We start from the raw sequence: 25,725 nt of genomic DNA, 5'->3' as shown, positions 1-25,725 counted from the left end.
GCCTTATTTTACATTTATAATTCAACGACTGTTCACAAAGAAATTAAATCAAATAACCCAATTACACCCAATGTATCACACTATGTAACACATAACATAAAGTCAGCCCTGGTGCAATGAAATGCAATGTATGCAATGAAAATGCAAAGCCAAATACACCCAATTTGAACTACTCAGGATTCCCATTCCCATTATTTAGGTTCCTCACATTTAGCAAAAGAAGCAGAACAGCTTATCTTTCCCAGTTCATTGGTTACATGTTCCCTTTATAGCCCGCATCCTCCCATCAATACTTACTCTTTTCATGTTTACCTACTCTACATATTGCCCTCTACAGACCCAAGTATAATATGTGTATGCTATGTACCAGTTTGAGTCAAGAGCTTACACATTGCTAAGGCCTTCACCCTGTCCCCATGTGAGGGTACTAGGCTCAAGCAATTGGCCAGTCAAGTGAAGTGTATTATGGGATGCAGGGGAGAAGGTACAAGAGCTCCAGTGATTGAATGGGAAAAAGAGGGAGTGCAGGAAAGGTAATTATTAGTAGTAGAGGACATAGGTCATAAAAATAACTTGTTCCTTTTAGCAAAAGAGGCAGACCAGCTTATCTTTCCCAATTCATTGGTTACATATTCTCTTTAGAGCTCGCACCCTCCCATCAATGCTTACTCTTTTCATGTTTACCTACTCAACATATTGCCCTCTACAGACCCAAGTATAATATGTGTTTGCTATGTACCAGTTTGAGTCAAGAGTTTACACATTGCTAAGGCCTTTACCCTGTCCCATGTGAGGGTGCTTGGCTCAAGCAATTAGCCAGTCAAGTGAAGTGTATTATGGGATGCAGGGGAGAAGGTACAAGAGCTCCAGTGATTGAATGGGAAACAGAGGAGCACAGGAAAGGTAAGTATTAGTAGTAGATGACATGGGTCATAAAAATAACTTGTTCCTTTTAGCAAAAGAAGCAGACCAGATTATCTTTCCCAATTCATTGGTTACATATTCTCTTTAGAGCCCGCACCCTCCCATCAATGCTTACTCTTTTCATGTTTACCTACTCTACATATTGCCCACTACAGACCCAAGTATAATATGTGTTTGCTATGTACCAGTTTGAGTCAAGAGCTTACACATTGCTAAGGCCTTCACCCTGTCCCCATGTGAGGGCGCTTGGCTCAAGCAATTGGCCAGTCAAGTGAAGTGTAATATGGGATGCAGGGGAGAAGGTACAAGAGCTCCAGTGATTGAATGGAAAAGAGAGGGAGCGCAGTAAAGGTAAGTATTAGTAGTAGAGGACATGGGCCATAAAAATTACTTTTATGGGCAAAATGACAGACTTACTTTAATTTAAACTTCCTGTAAACTTTTCACTTGGTAAGGGGTAGCAAGGCCTTAACGTGATATAACGTGATACAGCCAAGCCTGCAATTTCTGGTTTCCCAAAAAACTGCTGAAACTAGCACATCACAGCTACAGCCTGTTTAGTTCCAGAACAGCATATAAGCACTTGTCCAGTCTAATACAAAAAGTATAAATGCATCTATTTTAAAATCTTCCACTAATTTGATTAAACTATTGATGTGAACATCTTGAGACAACCATTTTCTTATTCTTTAGGAGTAAACAATCCTGATAATGGAAAAACATAATTTACGTAAAAATATTGTTTATAAAAATTAAGTTTGATACTGATTTTCATATGCGCTGTTAGAGTACAATAAGTATTGAGACATACTTAGAGAGTGAGCTGGTTGGTGTGAATGGGAACTGGCCAGGAATAGTTGCTAATTAACAAGCGGAAGGTGGTGAAGGTATTTCCTTTTCCAAAGAACCACTGCTAGCTTTATAAATAACTCCTGTGAAAGGAAGCATGCCAGTCACATGACTATGGGCCTCATAACCACAGCTCAGATATGAAACAAGCAGAAACAGCTATCGCAGACTGCCTTTACTATATGTGGCTTTATGATGTACAGTAATGCCATGGGGTTCTTCGATAAGAGGATGACAAAAGCCACATACAAGTTAGTTGTGGTCAACTTCACAGAGGACCTCTGTCCTATCCTTGTAAAATACACTATGTATGTTTAGTTACATAAGCATGCGTTAATAAAGGAAAAACACGAAAACCTTGAAACTATATTGTTTTGCTACAAACTTTAACATCGTATACAATTCATGAATAATCAGTAATGGAGACCAACCTAGAAGAATTTTCCTGTGTTATGTTTTCAGACTTCCCCTTCAGAAGTATTTCCTTTTGTCTAGCCTGGATCCTTTTTAATAACTACTTGTTACGCCTATAATAACTTCCTCACATCATCGTAATACCCCTATTACAGGCAATTATGCTTCAATACTGAAAGCACTGGAATAGCAGGGGCCCATGTAGAAACCAAGTGGGCATCTAATTAGGTTATTTATCACGCTAACACGCTGGTTAAAAACAACACAGGAAGAGTTGAGAGACTGGCAAAAGAAAGTTTCGTCAGTATTCGCCAAACAAAAAATATAGTTCTTTGGAGTCCAAGAAGGCCACACATACGGACAGACATTTTTATTCAATTAAAGAGCAAGATAGATAATGAATCAATGCAAAAAGGACTACGATAGCAGAGAAAAAACATCTGGATTGTAAATTAGCTCAGTTTAAATTTTGAGCATGTTCTTTACCATAATGCAGCTTTTAAATTCTGGATCTACCTTCTACTGCTTGCAAAAAAAAACATGCATGTGCAAGTCAGCCGAACAAGGGATCTTCAGTGGTCCAATGATTTGTAAAGGAATACATGATCAAATCTATTAGCCGCGAGTGCCTTCTTGGTAATGACACTGCATTAAACACAGATGAATCTTTATCTGGAGCCATAACAATAATAACCCCAACAAAAAAGCCGATTCTGCTTCCAGAGAATGTTTTAATAAAAATATAAAGCAATGTCATCTTACAGTAAGCCCTACTGATACATGCATTTAATTGAATTTTGATTGTAGAAAGGTCAATATTCCCGTTAATGTAGTTTCTAAGACCAACATTAACAGAGACCTTGAGGTTAATATACTGAAATGACACCTGAATGTGAAAAGCTCCATGAAGTAAAACTTACTATTGTGAAAGGTATCCTCATAACCTAGAAGACAGCGAACAAATGGAACCTGTGCTGAAGGTGTCCAATTGTCTGTAGCTAATCTTTGGCTAGTAGTTTTTCTTTTCTTTTTAAAATTTCCAACCACACGCAGATCTTGATAAAAAAAAAATAAAAAAATAACATTCCCTATATACAGCTGTAAGAGCAGCTGATTGGTGTGTGACGACAGAATTGTCTGCGTTTCTCCTTATTTCACCACAGCACAGAACATTTGTGTGAGATAATGGAAAAGAAACGATCAGACTGCAGTGAGCGAAATAGAAAGTGAACGAAGGAGAAAGCCCCCCTTCTGAGCACAGACCAGCAAAAAGAAAGTCCAGATTGAGACGCCCAGCAGTACAATAATTGAAAGCAGACACTAGGAACTTCAAAAAAGATCCATACCAGATGCAGGGCATGACTCAGAAAAGCGGAACAGATCAGAGGGAGCTGGACCTAGAGAATGAGTCGTAAGGTGTTCAGTATTTCTAAACAGCTGCCATTTTAAGTTCTTGTCTGGGAAGTTCTTTCTTGTCATTTATGCAACCTCTGAATACTATTCTCTATATATTTTGAGTACATCCAACTGAAAATGAGGTGAGAGATGGACAGCAATGTCATCCAAGAGATACCCCAAAATTTTGGAGAGCGGATATATGTGCGTACAGGACACAACCAAGCATGCACTCCCTTGTCCCAGTTGCCAAAACCTGGCAACCTTTTAGATGATAGATTATCAACAGTCATCTTTTGTCTATGGTTAGCTTAAAGTGGCTCTAAAGCCTGAAGGTTTTTTACCTTAATGTATTCCTCCATAGAATAGTCTTGCAAAGGGGGAACTCGGCAAGGGGGAGGAGCAGACAGCGTGGGCAGGGGACCCAAGAAGGACAGGATTGGGGCTGCTCTGTGCAAAACCACTGCAATCTGAAGCTTTACAATCACTTTAAAGCAGGGTACACACTAGTAGAAAATCTGCCGAAAATTCCCACCCGATGTGAAATCGTCCTATTTTCGCCTAGTGTGTACACAACTTTCAGCAGCCGATGCCGACATTTTTAACGAAAAAAAACGGAGGGACAAACACCAAAATTTTTTTCGTCCGTCCCCAGACGACCGATTTTCGTTTAATGTGTATGCAGTACATCCGTGAAAAATCGGATACAAAAGAGCACGCATGATCTGAAGTTGCTGACAACCCAGAAGTCTAGGAACAAATGTGCCAAAACAAAAAAGAAAAATCGGACTAGAAATTTTGTGAACATTTATGCACTGTCAACTAAAAACGGTAATGAACGCTGAGAAGACAGAGAAAAATCGGAGGATATTTCGTCCGATTTTCGTCAAGTGTGTACGGCCCTTAACACTAGACTGAACACAACTAAACTTTGTTTACAGTACAAAATTATTTTTTTTTTCCATAAAAATTCAACTTTAAATACATTTGGTGTATTTGGCAAATGCACATCTCTTATAATCTTTCATTTTTTTCCCATGGCTAACATTTCATGGGAATAAAAATACACGACTGAATGAGCAATCCCAAAAATACTGGATACTGCAATTTTGGGTATTGGCAAATTCACATATCTATTAAACATCTCTTTTGTTTCTTTGTATCTTATGCGCCCTATTGGCTGTACATAACTTACAACAGAGCTGGTTCATAAGCATTGGACAATGTACAGCTAGCACAAATTGGTTTGATTGCCCAAAGCAAAAAATCAGATTTCCCCTTTCATTGTATTACAGTAAGGCCTCATGCACACTGGACGTTTTTACAGCTGCTGTTTTTGGTGTCAGACGTTTTTTTCTACAGCCAGTAAACTCCCCAGCATGTTATCCTATGTGTCTATGCACACATAGGCTGTGATCAGCAGTTTTAGGCAGGGGCGTTTTCTGGCTGGAAAAAAACCCCAGAACTAGTGGATTTTAAGAGGCGTTTTTCAGCTGTAAAAACGCTCTAACTCTGATAAAAGCTGAAAAACGCCAAAAAACGCAGAAAAACACAGCTACTAGGCATTTATCATTGTTTTTGAGCCATAAGGTTTTGTGGGAATATAGTTTTGCTAAAAAAAAAAAAGCTAAAAAACGCTACAGCTAAAAAATGCTGAAAAACGCTACTACAAAAAAGCTGAAAAACTTATTTTACAGCTACAGCTTTTTACTGACGTTTTGATAACATCCAATGTGCATGAGGCCTAAAAAAGTTAAATTAATATTCTGATTATTCACTGTGGGCAACAACTCATGATGGTTACAATGCCAGATTATAGCAAAACCTCCCCAGTGGAGTCTACAGGGTGAAGAATAAACAAATTACTGCAGACTTTAGAACATGACATTAGGGCTATGGTGGGAGGAGAAGAATCACAAATGGCTGCAGGAAAATCACACCAATAGAAGTGGTGCAAACTAAATTAAAATGACAAATTATGGCAGCTACCATAAAACTTACTATAAACAGCATTTTTGAAATGTCAGAGGAGGCATTATAACTGATATTTGAATGCCAAAACTTTAACACTTACTTTTAAAGGTTATTCCATGTCACTGCATATATGAATGACCTGAGGAGGTTATATATCTTTCCTTGTACACTATACTGACACAATGTATGATAAACTCTTTTAGACAATAAATTGGTTAAAGGAAGCTATAGGTCATTTAGGGATGAGTGATAAGTGTTTTGCTAACCCAAGCAATGTGGAATTTTACAGTCTCCAGTGGAACATTAGACAGCGGCTCACTAGGGAGTTAAAAACCGTGACCAAAGAGTCTCTTCCTTTAGTGACCCAAAGACATCTGATATATTCAACCTTTAGTCATTGCGAACCTCAGCCTAGAGTTAGCCAGCCATTAACCTCTGGCAGCTGTACTCTGATTTCTGAAACTTGCGGAAAAGGAAGGAACGCAGAGGTGCCAGTTGTCTACTTCACTCACACAGTGCAAAGATCAAGACTGGCATGTAATATCGAGGGAAGAGATTTGTTTTCAAATTTTTTTAAAGTAAGAATAAGGTGAGGACAAGCAGGATTAAGAAGTCAGCACTCGTATGTCTCTGTATTCTATGGAATGAGGCTATTATGTCACAGCTGCAAATAGACAACCTTCATTTGCAACTAAGTACTTCAAAAGATTCTTATTCTGTCCCATGTAATACCAATACACATTTCATTATTGCTGGCTCTAAACAATAATATGCAATCAGTGGAACTTAGGTCTTCCATAGATGGCTTATTTCTAACTGCTTTCAATTAGAGATAAAGGAATAACTTGCCTTTATTGTGATCACCAGGGCCAAAGAAATGTTTTTATTTGACTCAGGAGACCAGTACAAGCAAAGTGGAGGATTGTTTTAAATACCTTTGGGAAAAGGACATTTCTTTGTTGGCAGAGCTTTAGAAGGCTGCTAGTGGTACGCAGATTGATTATGTTACTAGCAAAAATCTGCCCAACCTTATTCAAAAACATGGCTTGCAGTCAGGGTTCTATTTTCCATTAAAGTACTCTTGAAACAGTGCCTAGGACAGCAAGGTACAAGGCAGTGACAGCACCAAGCCTTAACATCTGGGCATTGGTGGCTAAATTCAGCAGGAGAACTGTAGTGTTAAGGGGTGAAGTGGATGCTACGGAGAGTCAAAAGTCTCTTTATATTTCACGAAACCTCAAACCAATCCTTCTTTTCTCTTGTTTGGTGGTCTGCAGAGTTAAAAGGGAGCGCTTAACTCAAAGCAGGTAGCACAATGCCTCCAAAAGCTTGTACTAAATAATAACATGTCACACGAGGAAGAGCTCATAGAAAAGTGTACCATCATCCAGCTGTGTCTAGAGTTAGTGTTTCTCAAACTTTTTTCAAGTTAAGGCACTCTATAAAATTATGCACAATCTCAAGGCACCCTATTCTAAAATGTAAAAAACGTAACTAATAGTTTCACATAACACAGCAACATCAATGCATGTAGGACACCTGACGTGTTTTTTTAAAATATACCTGTGCGCACTGGTACTGACTATTACTGCAATGTTTCTCCCCCTCACTCAGCTAATGTGACCCCAGTGCTTAAGGAGAGGGACAGGGGAGGGGCAAACGAGGATGCCGTGCAGGCACCCAATGTCAGGATGCCGTGTAGGCACACAATGTCCTCCTTATTAACTGATGACATCATTAGTTGTTAGGACGCCGACAGCTGGAAGGTTGTAATGGTGCCCAATGAAAACCTGTGACTTTGTGTAACTAAAAGGCAGGCTTGGTCCACCTGCTGGCTTGTGTACAATTTTTGGGCAATTTTTAGGCATTTTGCCAAGGCACCCCTGAATAAACCTAAAGGCACCCTGGTATAGCAGTGGTTCTCAACTCTTGTCTTTAGGACCCACTAACAGGCCAGATTTTAAGTATTACCTTGGGGAGATGCAGACTAGAATACTGCAATCACTGAGCAGCAAGTACCTGTGATGTATTTCAGTTATCTTGCAAACCTGGCCTGTTAGTGGGTCCTCAGGACAGGAGTTGAGAACCACTGTGTCTAGATCAACATGATATCAATTAAAATAAAGCATGGAAATCCAATTCATTGATTGATCCTTCGGTATAAGTTAAATCAAACTGGCAGCCATTACTAACTGCTCCACGTTTCTCCAGATTTCCTTCCTCAATCCTTTATTTGTCAGCCTTTTTTGTTTTGTAGCCCAGAGTAACCATTTGGATAATAGTTTTAGGAATTTATCAAAACTGGTCTCACGTAAATAGTCATATGAATAGTTTCTGGAGAATAGTATGTTTCTGGAGAATAGTACGTTGCTTACATTTTTTTTTTATTTCTTGAAATCTTTCCTAACAAAGACTATAAATCCAACATCAATGTTATGACACATACAGGGGAATGAGTTATGAGCTCAGGGTGACCACTGAGGAGTTATATATTATAAGGACTACTCTTCTTTATTTCCTGCAAAGGCAGTCAAGGGAGATGTGTTTCCCAGATGTGCTGAAGGAAAGCTCCAGAGGCTGTCCGTGAAGCACATCTGGAGAGCAGATATTGGTTTTCAATGTTTCAATGGCACATTTTGAAGCAAGCTTCTTTCAATATACAATATCACAAAGAATTCTCTGATCTGTATTATTTTCTGGCCCAGCTTGCCTACCCAGGTATCTAAAATGGGTGGTTGACGTTAAGCTATAAAAAATAAAGCCTTTGTTTCACTTAGAAAGGGAAATTGCTCAAGGGTGAGTTGGAAGATATCAACACATCTTAGAATTAAATACAGTTTCTATATAAAGACAGTGTTTGGACTGTATGCACACCTCAAGGCTGCTCGTCTTTAGAAAAACAGAAGACATAGCAGGAAAACAAAAGATATGAAGATGTATTAGCAGCAGTTAAAGTACAATTTCCTGGTTCAGAAATAAATAACACAACGCTAAAAACAATAATAACAGTGTTATGATAATAACAAAGAAAGCCATTACTAGCCTATATCAAACAGTTGACATTTAATCTATCTTGACAGATTAATAATAAGAACACATGCAAAGTAACCACCTTTTAAGAGCCAAGGAAACAAAGAGAAGAAGCATAATGATTTAAACACAACATAATAAAAATGACTTTGTATATAAGACTGATATATTAAAAAATGTATCAGTAAACATGAAAGACTGAGGAGAAAGTAAATCTTTCTGAATATATTTAACTATGGAAAATAGAATTTGTCTATCCAGCTATAAGTTTATCTAAGCTACAAATATGCTGTTGTGAGAAAAGGTTTGACAACCCATAGAATATTCTGGATTTCTGCATGAATTTCTTATAAACTGTAAACTGATTTTCATCTATATTACAGTAATAATCAGACTAATGTAAAACATTTTAGATTGCTATATCTTTACGGAAATCGCACACTTTAGAATAGACAACTTAGGGTCCTGTCCTCAATCCCATTGAAATGCTGTGACGTGATCTGAAACAGATGACTCAAGCAGCACAACCCAAAAACATATGTGAACTTAAAAAAGTTTTATTAATGAGCTAAATAAACCTTGTGAGACCTGCCATGTCTGACTGAAGATACAACTGTGTTTGGCTGGGGTTGTTGTGAATTAAGCAGACAAAACTAAGGCCAGCTATACATGGGTCAAATTTCAAAAGAATTTTCTTTCGAAAATCTTATCTAAGACTTTTCATTCAGATTTCACACCATTAGAGGGCCGCAGCAAGGACAGATTTTTGTGCGGCCATTGAATTTGAATGATCGTGCATGTTGGAAATTTTTTCAAAAACAATCGCTTTTCTAATTAATGATGGGAGAACCATATGAGAAATATAATAAAAAAAATAAATAAAACATGGGCATGAACACAAGAAAAGAAAATTTCGGCAAAAAAAGAAAAGAAGATTTTTGAAGCAACATAAGGTCAAATAAGGGCTTGGTTGGTCGAATTCTAAAATCAATGGTGGCATGATCACAAAACGCACAAAATTTTTGATTTTCAAAGGAAAATTCGTTTGGAATTTGACTCATGTATACCTGTCAAAAATAAGGGTTCACTTTTCCCTCAGAGATCATGATTTGGTAGATAATTTCTTTAATTAACATATGTGATATACAGTATATATATATATATATATATATATATATATATGATATTTTTTATAATTGGTAAAATGGCCTTACCTGTTCTGTCACAACCCAGTATTTCCATCCTCATGCCCATGCCAGCTGGAGACCACCTTTCTGGATAAACGCGGACAAACTGTGCAGCCACTGTCTCAAATCTTCGGACCTCTGGGGTGTCATAGTGCATATTGCCCTCAAACAACTACAAAAACCGTGGAGCAGACATAAAAAGTCATAAACAGGGCAAATAAATCAATTTATTTACATGATATATACCTTTTTGCACTGATACATTTAGAAAGAAAATATCTGAAAGTGTTCTTAGTTTTCTAAGCAACATAAAGATTTTTACATACCTTAGCCTGATCTGTTTTTGGATCCTTTACAAATTCCCAATCGTTTCCATTCAAGCTGTATCCGACTTTAAATTTCCTAACAAATGCTCTATTTTCAGTGCTGGTGTCTCCCCCACGAGCTCCCTGTATAATGATCCCTTTGACGGTTTTCACGGCACCCAAATCCACTTGCAGCCATTCCTTTCCTGCATCTTCAGCAGATATATGAGTGAACCAGCCTGATCGACTGCTGACCAATCGTGCTACACCAGGCTGCCACAGGTATTCCCTGGCAGAAGACGCTGTAATTTGGGAGTCTGAAATAAGGCCTGACATCATCCCCAACATATTAGAGCAAGGAGAATCTAGAAAACCATAAGAGAAAGATGGTTAGAGGGGAAAATCCCAATATTATTATTATTATATAGGATTTATATAGCGCCGACAGTTTACGCAGCACTTTACAACTTAAGGGTAGACAGTACAAATACAATACACTTTAATACAGTAGGAATCAGAGGGCCCTGCTCGTTAGAGCTTACAATCTAATCGGGAGGGTAAAGAGATACAATATGTACAAATTAACTTTACAGTACAATGAACTGGACTATACATACAGCACAATAAATAAAAGCTAATCATTACTTTAAATTTTAAGTCAAACTTCGGTCATTTTTTTCTTGCTTTGAATAGAGTGGGAAAAGGTTCTGAGGGATTTTTATTGCCTTCTGTGTCACTATTGGGGGCTAGGAAGTACTAGGAAATGTATAGGAGAGTGAAAAATGGGTAGAATTTCTGCTGCAGCCCTTAGCGCTAATAATTCTTCCCTTACTATTGCACCTGATGGTTGTCACTGGGACAGGAAGTTTGAGTAAATCTCTTTAATAGTCAACAATAAAAATCCAATCATAGAAAAAGCCAGCATACTAAAGAAAAATCCAGACAAAGAGTTTATTACAGTTCCTTATGAGAACAAAAACACCAACATTTAAAGCAACCTTCTTTTTCAAGATCTTTTTCTGATTTGAGATTTTATTAAGCTTTTTCTCTGGATTTTACCTTCGTGTGTTTGCTTTCTCTACTATTGAGATTTCACGATAGCATCGTTTTACCATGCACCCTTACATAGGGGTTTAATAAAAGATATATGGTTTGATATTCTTTTGGTATAACATTCTGAATGAGGTGTTCGTTTATGAAACAGCTCATCTTGGGTCATTTTTGGTATATTAAACAGAGATGATCGGGGGAGAACTGATCATCTCCACACACGGAGAATCTGTCATTGACAGACACAGAAATGGCCAGTTTATGAAGCTGCGATCTCCGCACTTCACTGGCAATCTGTGCCAGAATTCACACTCCGAGATTCACCAGGCCAGAGGTGGTGAATCAGGGAGAGAAGCCCGAATCCAGGGAGAACTGAGGGGGAAGAAGGAAGATTACTGACTTCCTTCTTCCTTGATCAGACTCCCCAAGACAGTAAACATGTCCCCCAGCCAAATATATATATATATATATATATACATAGTAAAACATTGGATTGCGAGCATAATTCTGTTATATCAAAACAAATTTCCCCATAAGAAATAATGGAAACTCAGATAATTCGTTCCACAACCAAGTCCTTCAGTTTATAGTCCATATAATAAAAGTTTATTGCAAAGTGATAGGTTGTGTAACCATAAAAAGTCCATACACAAATGGCAGCCTCCACCAGGGGATTGGAAGCAAAATCCAGCAGGAGCTACAGAGTAAAAAAGAGAGGAGAGGTGCCTCTAAGTGTAGCAATATGGTTACATTTAATGAAGGTTCAACATTTAGCAATTTACATGGTTGATGATTAAAACAGGTACATCTAAGCATGCAGGCATCCAGGGTAAATCTGTCCACATAGACCATCCTCCGTACTGCCATCTCTCACCACTGTCAGTCTGCAATTGTGACCGGGAAGACTATCCTGCATTAGAGTGATCTGAAAGCGAGGCTTAAAACCCTTGTGGATCGCAGCGTTGAAGGGATGACGTTGATGGCAGTGCGGAGGATGGTCTTTGTGGACAGCTTTACCCCAGATGCCTACATACTTAGATGTGCCTGTTTTAATCAATCAAACCATGTGAGCTGCTAAATGTTGTACCTTCATTAAATGTAACCATAGTGCTACACTTAGAGGTGCCTCTCTTCTCTTTTATACTCAGTTGTGACAGGACGCTACTTGTATATCAAGACATTGCTTGTTTATCAAGTCAAAATGTATTTTAAAATTTTGCTTGTCTTACAAAACACTCTCAAACCAAGTTACTCTCAATCCAAGGTTTTACTGTGTATATATATATATATACACATAAGGAAAAACTTCTTCTCTGATCTCCCTCTGAGATCTGAAGTTCTCCACTTCATAAACATACACCTGAAATACAAAATTTTCCCCACTCCATCTAAAAGTAAAGGAAAAACATTTTGGCTGGATTTAGACTTAAAATAAATTTACAGTGTTTTGAAAAAGTATTCATACCCCTTCAAAGTTTCCACATTTTAGAATGTTACAATCAAAAACGTAAATGCATTTTATTGGGATTTTAATGTTATAGACCAACACAAAGTGCCACATATTTGTGAAGTGGAAGAAAAATGATAAATGGTTTTCAAATTTTTTACAAATAAATATCTGAAAAGTGTGGTGTGCATTTGTATTCGGCCCCCTAACTAAAATCTAGTGAAACCAATTGCCTTCAGAAGTCACCTAATTAGTAAACTGAGTCCACTTGTGTGTAATTTAATCTCAGTATAAATACAGCTGTTTTGTGAAGCCCTCAGAGGCTTGTTAGAGAACCTTAGTGAATAAAAAGTATATTGAAGCCAAGGAACACATAAGACAGGTCAAGGATAAAGTTGTGGAGAAGTTTAAAGCAGGGTTAAGTTATAAAAAAATATCTTAAGCTTTGAACATCTCACAGAGCACTGTTAAATCCATCATCCAAAAATGGAAAGAGTATGTAACATAACAAAATTTGGAAAATTTCAAGGGGTATGAATACTTTTTTCAAGGCGCTGCACATTAGTAGTAATATTAATAATACAAAAAAACAATACTTTAAGCAACTTATGTATTAAAGTCCAACTTTCTGTTTAAATTAGCTAAATACATTCCAGATACAAAACAAAGCTTTGCAAAGTCATATAGTTGTTCTTTGAATCTCAGCTCCAGCCTAAGTAGAAAAGGCGATCCCCTGCCAGCACACTGCAGAGTGGGACCCTGTTCTCTGTGGGGAAGCGGAGGTCTCTTTGCAGAGTCTAGGCAGTCCCCCTGCCGAATTAAAGCCAGAACTCTCCAATCAGCAGGGAACATGAGCTTTGCCAAACGCAGAGCTATAAGCCTGACTCAGTGGTGAGCACTTTTGACCTCTGAACTGAATCGGCTGCTTTCCCAACAGAGAGCAACAGTCCCACCCTGCAGCTACTGGCAGGGGACTGACTTTTCTACTCAGGCTGTGGCTGCCCTAGAAAGAAAACAAACTTTAAGACATTGAACGCCTTTGGTTTTGATGCACCTGGAATATATTTACCAAATTTAAACTGAAGGCTGAACTGGGCTTTAAATATGCAATAATTTTAGAAACAATACCTGTAATCTGGCAGCCATATAGCTCCACTCTCATAGCTATTCCCATATGCCATGTCTGAGGACGGAAGCGAACAAATCGGGTTAACACTGGCTGAGGAATCTTGTTTAAAACCACTTCTGTTGCGTCATTGTTCCCAGGAAAAATCTACAAAATATAAAAGGAAGAAGATGACAGACGCGACTGAAGATATAGTATATATACAGTACATTTAACTATACAATTACATTTTGGAATGAAGTGAATTAAAACAAACCAAAATAAGGATAACAAAGAAAAATGCGAACATAAACGTGGTCTACCCACACACATCATTAGGGTGCTGTTCTCTGTACATTCAAGCATGCAATCTCTTTGATGGCTCTCAGTAAATAGGGCTAATTATCCTGATATGGTTAATGATTTAGCCCATTCAGTACCACAAGTAAAATGTTCCATGTAAACAATCGCCGCAAACTTCCATGAAAGCAGAGTTTACTTTTTCCATGAGTATAAAGCGATCAAGGAAAGATATGCACTCCCCATATAAATGAGATGCAAAATGAGAGTCGAGTGACTTGATGGGAAAGGCAGAGGACAGAGTATGGGATTCCTGGCATTAATTAGAGTTAATAAGTTGAAAAGACTTCCTTTGGAGATGCAGTGAAAATACCATAGCTTTGTGTTAGTGGGAAAACATCCTGTTTGCTGCTATAACATTGGAGTTTCAGCTGAACGCCTTCTACAGCATATGCTAAATGTTCATCTATACTCAAAACAACATCCTAATATACTGTATAAGGAAATAATATATTACAAATTTAAAGTTGAACTAAGTTTCAAGTATTTCAAGTTAAAGTTTAAAAAGAGTATGCGCTGTTTACTAAAGAGGCCCTGTACTCGGCTATTCTGGATTTGGGAAACTGTAAAATAAATAACTGCACCCCTAAAACACAGGCACCCATCAACATGAACTTTCATGTAAATCAGTAGATTCCTGTGCTGGGACACTGATGCCTTTCAAAGCAGAAAGAGTTGGCACAGAAGAGGCAAGTATGTCAAAAAGTTTACAAAAGGAAGGGTTAAGCCTCGTACACACTACTAGTTCATTTTCGCTCAACCCATCGGACTGAATTAAAAAAAACAGACAGCTGAGGTCAGAGTCACTGTACTAACTATGCAATGTTAGTACAGTGATCCCCCCCCCTCTAGAACTTTCCAGTCAAGACTCTCTGTCATTGGCTGAGAATGCTGACTGAGAGCCAGTCGACAGACCTTTTCGGTCATGCCCCTTTGACAGAAGTTGGACGAACGGCTGGCTTCTGTTAGACCGACTGCAGTAAACACAGGCCAAAATGTTGGCTGGTTTCTATTGAACGGGCCGATGCTGACCGACATTCGGCCTTTGTGTTTTAGGCTTTGGTTCATGGTTACAGAAAGGGTTGGTGTTAGGGTTACATAGAGGGATAGTGTTGGGCTGTTGAAAGGGTTAGTGTTTGGGTTAAGATTACATGGAGAGTTAGCATTTAAGGTTAAGATTAAAGGTTTAGGTAAAGCTTACAGGGTTAGTATCTGGGTAACAAGAAGGGTTAGTGTTAGAGTTACGGTTAGGGTTGTTGTTTGCATTAGGGTTACAAAGAGGGTTACTTTTAGGGAAATCGAGTGTCAGTGTTATGGCTACAGGAAAGGTTAGTGTTTGGGTGAGGGTTATGGGAAGGGTTAGTGTTAGGGATTGGATTACAGAAGGGTTAGTGTGAAGGGACCATAGAGAATGCCAAAGCCCTCTCTCTGTAGGGACTCAATGCTGCAAACCACCAGTTTAGATCTCTTGCCACTGAAATGTAATGTATCAAACTTTATAAATTGTTTCAGTGCTGTTCTTCTTTTGGACTTGATTGGATAGTGGGCTTCTGCAAAGAATCTAAATTAAGACATAAAGTGTGACAAATAAAATAGTGTCCACTTCCAAGGTCACTGACTAATGTGTAGTAAAATAACCAGTTGTTATCAGCAGCTTCAAAAATGCTTAGTGCCTATAATACTCATTGTTATTATGGGCTGTACATGTACATAGTGTCACTCATACTCCTGGACACAACTATAGACATCCATATTCAGTTACAACTCAGCTCTGAAAACGAAGAAAAGCTATATACATATATATATATATATATATATATATATATATATATATATATATATATATACTATGACTTATGAGCATCCACATGTATTTGGCATTCCTTGCCAGATATCTCTATTCAGCTGCATTTCGCTTTTGGCTACAATAAGCTGGCTGTTTTTTCATCTACTCGCTGATCTTTAAATCTATAATGACTACAACAACAAGTAAGTACATCAGTCACACATCAATCATACTGTGTGATATAAAACTGCGGCTGATGACACCTTATTCTGTTTGGACTAGACTCATCTAATGTTACTCCATCATTGTAGGTAGATATTTTACAAATCCAGAGCTGGATATCGCAACTATAAAAGAGAAATATGAAGCCCAGTCTTTGTAAGCATAGAGATGAAGACAGAGAAGCAAATAAGATAAATGAACAGCACATTAAAGACTTAATTACACTTGTACTATTCAAATGTTGTGCCTACAAATTGCCTTCTCTTCTTACCTCTTACATTTTTCATTGTGAAAAGCCTCTGAGCGATTTCTTCCAGCTTCCTAATTCTGCAGCATACATCATTTCTTAATGCAGCTGGCAGTCATTTTCCAGGTGAAAATTGCAGGTGCTAGTCACCAATGAGCTAAATATTTTCTACATTCCTCCCAGCTATGCCCATTTGTAAAGGCACTCTTCCCCTTTCTTTGCAATCAAATCCCTATGCCCTTCTTTCTTCCTGTCTTTCTGAATAAACTACCACATTAGCTCCCAAAGGGCCTATTGTTCTACTACATTTCTAGCAACTGAAAAATCCTCTGTGTTACTGTTATTAAATTATAAATAATAGGGCTTTATGGAGATAGCGAGTATGCCTAATAAAATGGTGTAACAAAAAAACTTGTTCAAAAGAAAAGCTATCTTTCTAACCATGTTTTCATGTTACACCCATATTTAGGATGTGCCATGAAACACAGTCTTCAGCCCCCAGCCCCAAACTGCTCACCCCTTACAAAATCCAGGAGTTCTCCTTTCTGCAGGCTCCTGTCAATCTGAATTCAGAATCTGTGAATGAAAAAACTACAAGTCCCATCTTCCACCAAGGCACAGGGTCTTGTAGTTCTCAATGGAGCACAATTGAGGTGATGTCACAGAACTTGTAGTCTTTTGATACTTCCTCCAGCTCTGTAACTGAAGATCTGTACCTTGGTATGGACCTGTGGCTGGAAGAATAGTCTGCAGGAGCCAAAGCATTGCTACCGCAATCCACTGGACCTGTGGCTGGACAAATAGTCTGCAGCACCCAAAGCATTGCACCCACAATCCACTGATTGCAGCTGCAATGCTTTGAAAGCTCCAGTGCAAATTAATATAAAATGCACAGTTTTTTTTATCAATATGGGTGCACTTATTATTTTTTGAAAAATGTGGAATTAAACTTTAAAGTGGCAGTCAATACACCAGAATATTTGCATAGTTCAGAAGAGAAATCTGTGACCTTTTCAAATACCTTCATCTAATAAAAAAAAACACTAAAAATTACTATAAAATGGGGCAACACAGTGGCTAAGTGGTTAGCACTTCTGCCTAGCAGGACTTGGGTTGTCAGTTTGAATCCCAGCCAATGGCCTACCTGCCGTTTGCATGCTCTCCCTGTGTCTGCGTAGGTTTCCTCTCACACTTCAAAGACATGCTGGTAGGGTAATTGGCTCCTGTCTAAATTGGCCCTAGTATGTGTATGTATGAATGTAAGTTAGGGACCTTAGATTGTAAGCCCCCCGAGAGCAGAGACTGATGTGGCTGTACGCTACATAAGTACCTTGTAAAACTTGTAATATCAGGTCACATATCCCCACTAGTCTGCTCCATATTTCAAAAGTTGCAGTTTAGGAGGAGGGTTTGCTGCAGATGCTAAGGATGGTGACATGTGTTCTGCAAAATACAGAGAGACAGATAGGTACTGATGTCACTGCAATGGGACTATAATCCCCATGATGCTAGTGCTGCCCTATGCAGCACTGCCTTATGAGTGCTAGTTGCTGTGATGTGACCAAGCCCATGATGCCCTGAACATGCAGGACGTGGATTAAATAGCACAGGGCATCATTCAACCCAGAAGAGAGAGGAATATCTGCAGGGGACAACACCAGGGATGAGGTGAGTACTGGTTAATTTCATACTACATTTAGTTACAAAGCACCAACAGAGTAGACCCAAGATGAATGTTTAGTGATTAGGTCTCAGGCCCCTGTATTTTGTTTTTGTACAACAGGTGGCTGACAATCTACTGGTCATTTATAGTCCTTTCCGCAGTTCCTGGGAATAGCGGGTGGCGATGTAGTTACTTCGCCCGCTTGCTTTAGTGAGGGTACCCATGAGTCTAAAACTGTTGGTCTAACCTGCCCACAATTATCTCAAACCTGACTGCAAGGCCTGCCCACAATCTTGCTCATTAAGGAACTATTATTCCAAGTGCACAATGGGAATTGTAGTTTCTTCAAACAGGTCCCACAGTAAGCAGATGTGACATATCTGTTCTACTGATAGCTTCTTCAGCTGCCCATCCATGTATGCGTTATTTCAATGGAAGTGATGAGGTCACGCTGTTTTAAAGGTAACATTTTTAAAATGAAGAAAAAAATGCTTTTTTTATGTACTGTACCCAATATTGGAATTATTGGGGTAAATCTGCTTGTATCTTGGAGTTATAAACCACTGGCTCAGCTGAAGCATGAACATGAGGAGCTCTGGATTTCCTGCAGGGTAACTTGTACTGAATGAGGGCTCAGGCAAACAACACACATTGGTGATTCCCAGAGGCGTAACTAGAACCTTCTGGGCCCGATGCAAGAAATCATTAAGGGCCCCCCGGTCCCCTGGCAGCCTGGGGCTCTTCCCACTGATCCTGGAGCCCTTTACTCCCGGTGCAAGAAACCATGAAGGGCCCCGGACCCCTAGCCAGGGCCCTTCCCTTCAAGCCTGGGGCTCTTCCAACTGATCCTGTGGGCCCTTTACTCTTGTTGCGGGGCCCTTTATTACGGTCCCGCAGCGGGGCCCTTTCTCAAGTTTTGTAGTGGGCCCCCTTCCTGCCATCTTGGGGCCTCCCCAAGGTGGTGGTGGAATGCCAGGGCCCGGTCGCAAGTGTGACCTTTGAGATCCAGGAAGCTCACCCACTGCTGTCAGTAGTTTTTATGTTTTGGTATTTTAATTGTATTATTTTTTATCATTTTATTTTATTTTTTTCCAATGTCACTGACTATGACTCTGTCCATTCAGAAAAGAAAGGAGCTGGTAAATTACATATTTACCGACCCCTTCCCGGTTCTCTATTGTGACAACCCCCATCCCCTGCAGCAGCCAGCAGGAGAGGGGAGGGAGCACAGTGGGAGGGGGGGGGGGAACAGTGGGGGGGGGAGCACAGTGGGGGGGGGGCAGGGGGGCTTCTCTACATGCTGCCCCCACTGCCCCTCCTATCCAGGTGTACAGGAGAGCCGCACAGGCCCCCTGGAGCATGGGGCCCGGTTGCAATTGCAACCCCTGCAACCCCTGTAGTTACGCCCCTGGTGATTCCATCTTTCTTCATGCAGCCATTAAATAACCATTTTTACATTTAAAGCCATTGGCTTTATATATTTCCACTTTTGCATTAAAAGCTGCATTTCAGCCAATGTGGAAAATCTGTCAGTATCACAGGACAGCTCTAATGATATAGTTAAACATCATTAAGTTGGAAAAGCAACAAAATGCTTCAAATTCCTATTCTTTTATGTTAAATATGCTGAGGCCATCCAAACAAAGCACACTTGAAGGACACAGTTATGCTGGGTATTTAACTTGTGCCTTCTTCTGCCATCTGTGCATTCGAACTGCACCTGTAGGCCCTTTGTAGGATTAACTGCCCCCTCCTTCCATAAATACATATAGAGAGAGGTTGAGGGAGAAAGTGCTTCAGAAGTCTGTGTACTAACAGGATTAGGATTTGAAGACTTCATCTGAGCGGAATTTAAGGATTGTAGTGGAAGAGAATTACAGAAAAGAAATTACTTCAGCTGGAAGGGCTGAGAAAAATAAGATGGCTATTTAACCGACAATCCCACCTGCATGAACAAGCGCTCAGTTCTAATTTATTACACAGTGTCATTTTAATGACAGAGCTAGCCAATCGTTCAGATTTTGTGTGCATGCATGTGTGTTACTAAATCAAAGTCTGCGCTGAATTATAAACAGGGCTGAAAATCTGGGAATAATTTCTCATATCACTAGGTAATTTCACAAATTATCACCTTCAAGCCTGGGTCTGAATGCTTTAATGGGCATTTAGCTTGAACATATCACATAAATACCTGTGAAATATTATAATGTTTATTAGGTCTCGTGTATTCACATATTCGGTACATTGATTACTTAGGCTTTTTAAACAGATTTTACAAATACTGTATACATAATACACTAAACTTAGTACCAGCACTTATAAAGATCTTTTCTTGACTTACTACTCTTGGGACATAATCAAAGATACCAGTAATGTCTTATCTTAGGACAACTTTCATGTGAATTCATGCTTGATGAATATTTCGTAATGCTGGAATTAGCATGGAATTACCATGGAAACATCTTTTTTTTTTTTTTTCTACAAGAGTCAGAATTTTGCATAAGAGAATACACACTTATGGTTATCTTGTTTTACTAAGAGCAATACACTGATAGATATGGGCATAAAAATAAATTCTCTGATATCTTTATATAAAAAATGACCTAAAGTAAAAAACATGACGATGGAAAAATGAAGGCTGCTGCCATTGCTTACATCTTTTTCAAAATGCTAATTGTCTGCTCGCTATGCTGACCACAGGCGGAATGCCCTACTCCAGGATTTAGACAAAATCTATCCTTGCAGTGGGGCCCTCCAAATTGCAAGGGTTAACTGCTCATTAAGTCTAGGGTGCAGGAATAAAGAGTAATGGTTACCTTACTTCTTGCTCCTGTATGATTCCTCCATCTGTGGGACTGCTCCCGGGAAGCCTTCTCCTTAAGGCGCCTCTGGCCATAGTCACACATCTGCCTCCTCCACGTTCAAGACAAAGAAAATAATCTTGTATTGAACATGATGATGCCAAAGGTCCAACCAAAGCCTGGATCACCAAAAGGAGAGGAGGAGAGCACCAGATGGTGTGTATACGTTAAGTATTTCAGCTCCTCCTAGAACTAGCGAGCATTTAATCCTTGCAGTAGACGTTTGGTCTAATTGCTGGAGTTGGGCTTCAAGTTGGGCTTTATATTGGTCTAATTCCTGGAGTTGGGCTTCAAATACTTTAAACTACCTGGAACAAGTAGGCAGGTGAGCACAGTCAGTAAAAAGTAAGATTTCCTTATTGGCATATATACTCTGTTTTGCATTCGAACAACTAGAGTTTTGAGAGGGAGGAGTCAATAATGGCAGCTTCCATGTTTTACTTGTGCCAATTTTACTTTATAAAAAAGCTGACAAGCTTTGCTTATCTTTTTAGCATACATTTTATTATAGCAAAGACAACTAGAAGTATATGAATGCCAATATACACTAGTTGCTATATGTTATTACACATCATCAGTGCATTTTAAACTGCCTAGTGCAGTGATGGCGAACCTTGGCACCCCAGATGTTTTAGAACTACATTTCCCATGGTGCTCATGCACTCTGCAGTGTAGTTGAGCATCATGGGAAATGTAGTTCCAAAACATCTGGGGTGCCATGGTTCGCCATCACTGGCCTAGTGGATAATACCACGAGTATCACTTGGTAAATAAGTAATTCCTGTTATGCTGACATTTGGGTTTTCCATTAGATGCCACTAATCGCACCACACATTTAGCCACCAACATTGGAGAACATTCTCTTGGATGCTTTAAACATTTTCAGTCAATAGACTATTCAAGGAATATTACAATGCATCTCTATGTGTGTATTAGTAGAAAAAAAACAGTGTCTGATTTTTTTTTTTCCTAAACACCCTTTAAAGTATATGAACAGCTCAGCACATAATCATTTTGAAGGAATTTCAAAGCACATACCAAATTTAAATAAAACATTCCACACTTTCTATTTCAGGCTGCCACGTGATTTATCCCATGACATGACTCAAATCATGCAAAAAACACTATCTTGCATTTGCCTTGCAGAGGCCTGATATTTGGGAAAAATATGGGAAGTGATGTATTTGTACTACATTCTACAAGAATATGGGCACGAAGTCCTTCTTCTTGCCAAAAAATATCCCTAGCAGCAGATAACCTGTTCTGAGGCTCCTCTCTTGCTATCTGCATGTACAGCCTTGAGAACTCATTAGGCAGGCTTCCCCTCGCTATCCTTTTGTATTTAGTATGCTGTATTAGTGCCGTTGACAGCAGGAAGGGAATTCATGTCTGGTTTTTGCATTCTGCATTAGGCATCTCTGCTTTGCCATATTTCACACAAGCAAAAGCGGTATTATAGAGGTATTTTCAGGTGATTTTCCTATTATGGTCTTACTTAACAAAAATACAAAAAACAAAGAAGAATAGAAATATATACACACACATTTAGACATATATGCACACGTTTGCTTCGAATATTCCAATATTAGAGCACTTTCATTCCAGGTTTGATGGTTATAACAGCTAGAGAACAAGGCTCTACGCTTAATTACATTCTTCACTTCACTGCCTATTACAGCCTTTCCCAGCAGACCAATCAATATATGTGTGCACTACTGTTTTTGTGAAGTGTGACTCTTAAAGAACTTCTTCATTAACACGTGCCTGGCACTTCCTATGTTACTTGTGTGACTTGTTATACCATGCTTGGAAAGTTGAGGCAATGGAAAGCTGTCAGAAAGATTAACATATTAAGCAAAGGTCTTTACCAAATAAGGAAGAAAATGTATTCAAGAAGGTAACTAAAAATCTTTAGTATGGCTCAGACTTTCACAATGTTTGCATTTTGTGAAGGTTTATTTTACACCTCAATGAAAAAAAAAAAAGACACAAAGAAAAAAACCTTACCATCATGTAAAAATTGTCTTATAAACTAAAACAGTTTAATTGGCTATGGAAGAAAAAGGGGGCCTAAAAGAAAGGTGATTGTAAAAGATGATGAAACGTAGTACACAAAGGAGTTAAGCTGGCCAAATACGGATTGAAATTCAGCCGGTTTGGCAGGGTCCAGCTGAATTTTGATTAGTGTGTGGCTGTCCCTGTTTGACATGAACAAAATTGTCTCTTTGCTACACTATAAAGTTTCTCCCGTCATTTCTCTCACTTTCTTTTTTTTTTTTTTTTTTGGTGGATACCTTGGATTTTTTCCCAGCTCTGTTTTTTCTGTTTTGGCCACTTGGAACATAACCAAACCCATAAACATTAAACCTCTAAATTGGCTTTCCTCTGTAAACCCAATATAGTGTACAGGTGCATCTGACTTGAGTAAGGGGTTTTCCCCATAAACGCTGTGATTGTCCTCCACTACTTCCTCTCTTGTTATTCTTGCTGCTATCTTTATGTACAGGGGTTGATACCCAGAACCAAACCATCCTGGCACTGTATATTACACTGTTGCACTAGGCGCACCTTTACGTTATTGTGTGTTTTATTTTTTTCACAGCAGGAGCTAAAATACTTTATTTTCCTTTAACACATGTCTCAGTGACGCATTGTTAATGTGCTGTTACGCACTTTGTAACAAAATGCATTTTGACTATCGAGCACTCTGCATTGGGGGGGGGGGGGGTGTTAATGCAGGCCAACTCAGCCCAACACAAGTGGCATGAATGGACCCCAAATCTCTGCAGACAGTAGTAAAAATAATAAAAGGGGCCATATCTATTCTCAACTCTATCCAAACCTAAAAAAAAAATGGTTGGAGATACACTCTAAAGAGAACTGATAATTACTGCAGCTAGGTCAGAGGTAGAAGGGTAGAGAGAGCATGAAGTTGAAGGAAACGAGAAAGTTAGAGAATAACTAACAGTTAAAATTAATGAAACCTCTGCTATATTGACAACGCATTGGAAGGGAGGCATATCATAGAAATGTTACAACTTACAATCTATCTGCACCCCAACACTGCCAACATCCACTCATTTATGGGAAGATTCAATTTCATGGCTGCCTAAAATATTTTGTTGCTATACTGAGCTGTACCTCAAAGCAATGATTGATACCCCCTGTTAATTATCAATTATTAAGTGCTTATTAAAAGGATTGAGTACTAATACATTTATCAATTTGCTGGCACCTGAGGTCATACATATTGGAAGGATTTTCAATTTTTTTTCCTCCTCTGGGACATATTTGCACTTTTTCTATTTCCCTCTGCTAGGAAAGTACATTTAAGCTCTGATTTCTTGTTCCAGCTGGCAAAGGGCCCACCCATCAGGCAGCAGGGAGTAATTCAGAGATGCCTTTAATGGCCTGACACATATATAGACTTGTATACATTTATTTAAATGCCAGCCTCTTTTGTGGCGCTGAGTCAAGATGCGGCAGATATGACAAATCTACTTGGCATGCGGGCCTAGATCATGATACTGCAGTGATCCGCCATGATGCTCCACTAAAAGGTTCCTTGCATTAAATAATCCTTTTATGCTGATTCTTTATTATGTCCAAAATACTTAAGCTGACAATGTAGATTTTTTTCTCTGAGTCATATTGAATTAACAACTATTTTAAAGGGGAAAATATCTGAAAAACAATCTAGTAGTAAGTAAGGATCCCCAAAAGAGTGTACCTATCAGTAATTTTGTAAGTCTGCATTAATACATTACAGACATTTAACAACATGCAGCAACTATATTATTTAAAAAAATGCTGCCTTTTATCATTAAAAATAAGCAACTGAGTCCAGGCAAGAGACTGTGCCAAGGTTTAGAGGTGTAATCTGGGAGAATATAATTTGCTGAAGGCATTCTCTTCTCTCCCAGTGGTTGCTCTGACTCTAAAACTATGGCTAGGTTCACACTTATGCATTTTGCACAGGCAAAGCAGTCCATTCATCATTTTAGCCTCCAGAAAAAGCAGAGAAAAGGTCCCTGCTCCTTTTCGGAAAACACGGCCCACACAGAAATCACACGTGCAGTGCAGTTCCCAGTGCGAAGAAACTAGTGCACGTGGGTGCCATTGGGATTAATGGTACCTCCCAGCATCTCCTGAGTGGCAGCTCATTTTTCTGTGCGGGTGGTTGCGACTGCGGGAGCAGGTGCGGCAACCATCTGCATAAGTGTGAATCTAGCCTAAAACTTTGTAGCAAGTCACAAGATGAGATGCATCTGCAGAGGGCCGATCTGTGAGGGACAACATATGTGAACACAGATCAGAACCTAATTCTGATACCAGGAATTACATAATTGTGACATCTAGGGAAGGGTTTTAGTCTAGAAAGCAAATGCTGACTCTTGATATTGCCTAAATAAAGTGGGTGCTGCCTTCTAGGGACAAAAGAAGATGTCAGGGTAAGTACTGTGATCTCTTTTAGGCTGGGTTCACTTATGCAAATTGGATGCAGGGAAACCATCGCATGACAGAAGATTGTGCCTGGCTCTCAATGGAGCCGGTTCACACATCTCCAGGGCTGCTGCAGAGCAGAGTGCACAGGAGTCCTGTGCGTCTTTGGCTCTGTTTCAGGTCTGAATTCAGGCAAAAATTCAGGCCTGATTCCTCCCTGAAATGGATAACAGGGACGCACCGGAACCCTGCTGTGAGCCGCAACCTTTCCAAGTGTGAACTCAGCCTTAGAGGAAATACATTCCTGCAAGTGTTAGACTTACCTAATATTTAGTATGCATGCATGTGACATAAAACATACAGTACATCTTATAATAGAACCATTTCAAGCATCCCATAGTCTACAGTTCGTAAGGACGAATTTATGAAATCTGCTTTTAGCCCTTAGTTCCTTCTTCAGCTA

The 25,725-nt window shown here is 39.1% G+C and overlaps 1 protein-coding gene across 1 annotated transcript in view; it reads right to left on the bottom strand.

Annotated features, from left to right (window-relative positions):
- The window catches only part of NRP2 (neuropilin 2), a 202,497-nt gene that overhangs the window by 62,102 nt on the left and 114,670 nt on the right, over positions 1-25,725 (bottom strand). The window contains exons 8-10 of the mRNA XM_082260771.1: positions 13,704-13,848; positions 10,100-10,443; positions 9,801-9,945 (exon numbers count right to left, since the gene is read on the bottom strand). Of these exons, the coding sequence (XP_082116897.1) occupies positions 9,801-9,945; positions 10,100-10,443; positions 13,704-13,848 (634 nt within the window). The remainder of the gene's footprint in view (positions 1-9,800; positions 9,946-10,099; positions 10,444-13,703; positions 13,849-25,725) is intronic.

Source organism: Pelophylax lessonae (assembly GCF_965119305.1).
Source record: "Pelophylax lessonae genome assembly, chromosome: 6".
Taxonomy (NCBI): domain Eukaryota; kingdom Metazoa; phylum Chordata; class Amphibia; order Anura; family Ranidae; genus Pelophylax; species Pelophylax lessonae.
The sequence above is the reverse complement of the archived record's forward strand: the minus strand, read 5'-3'. Positions and strand labels throughout refer to the sequence as shown.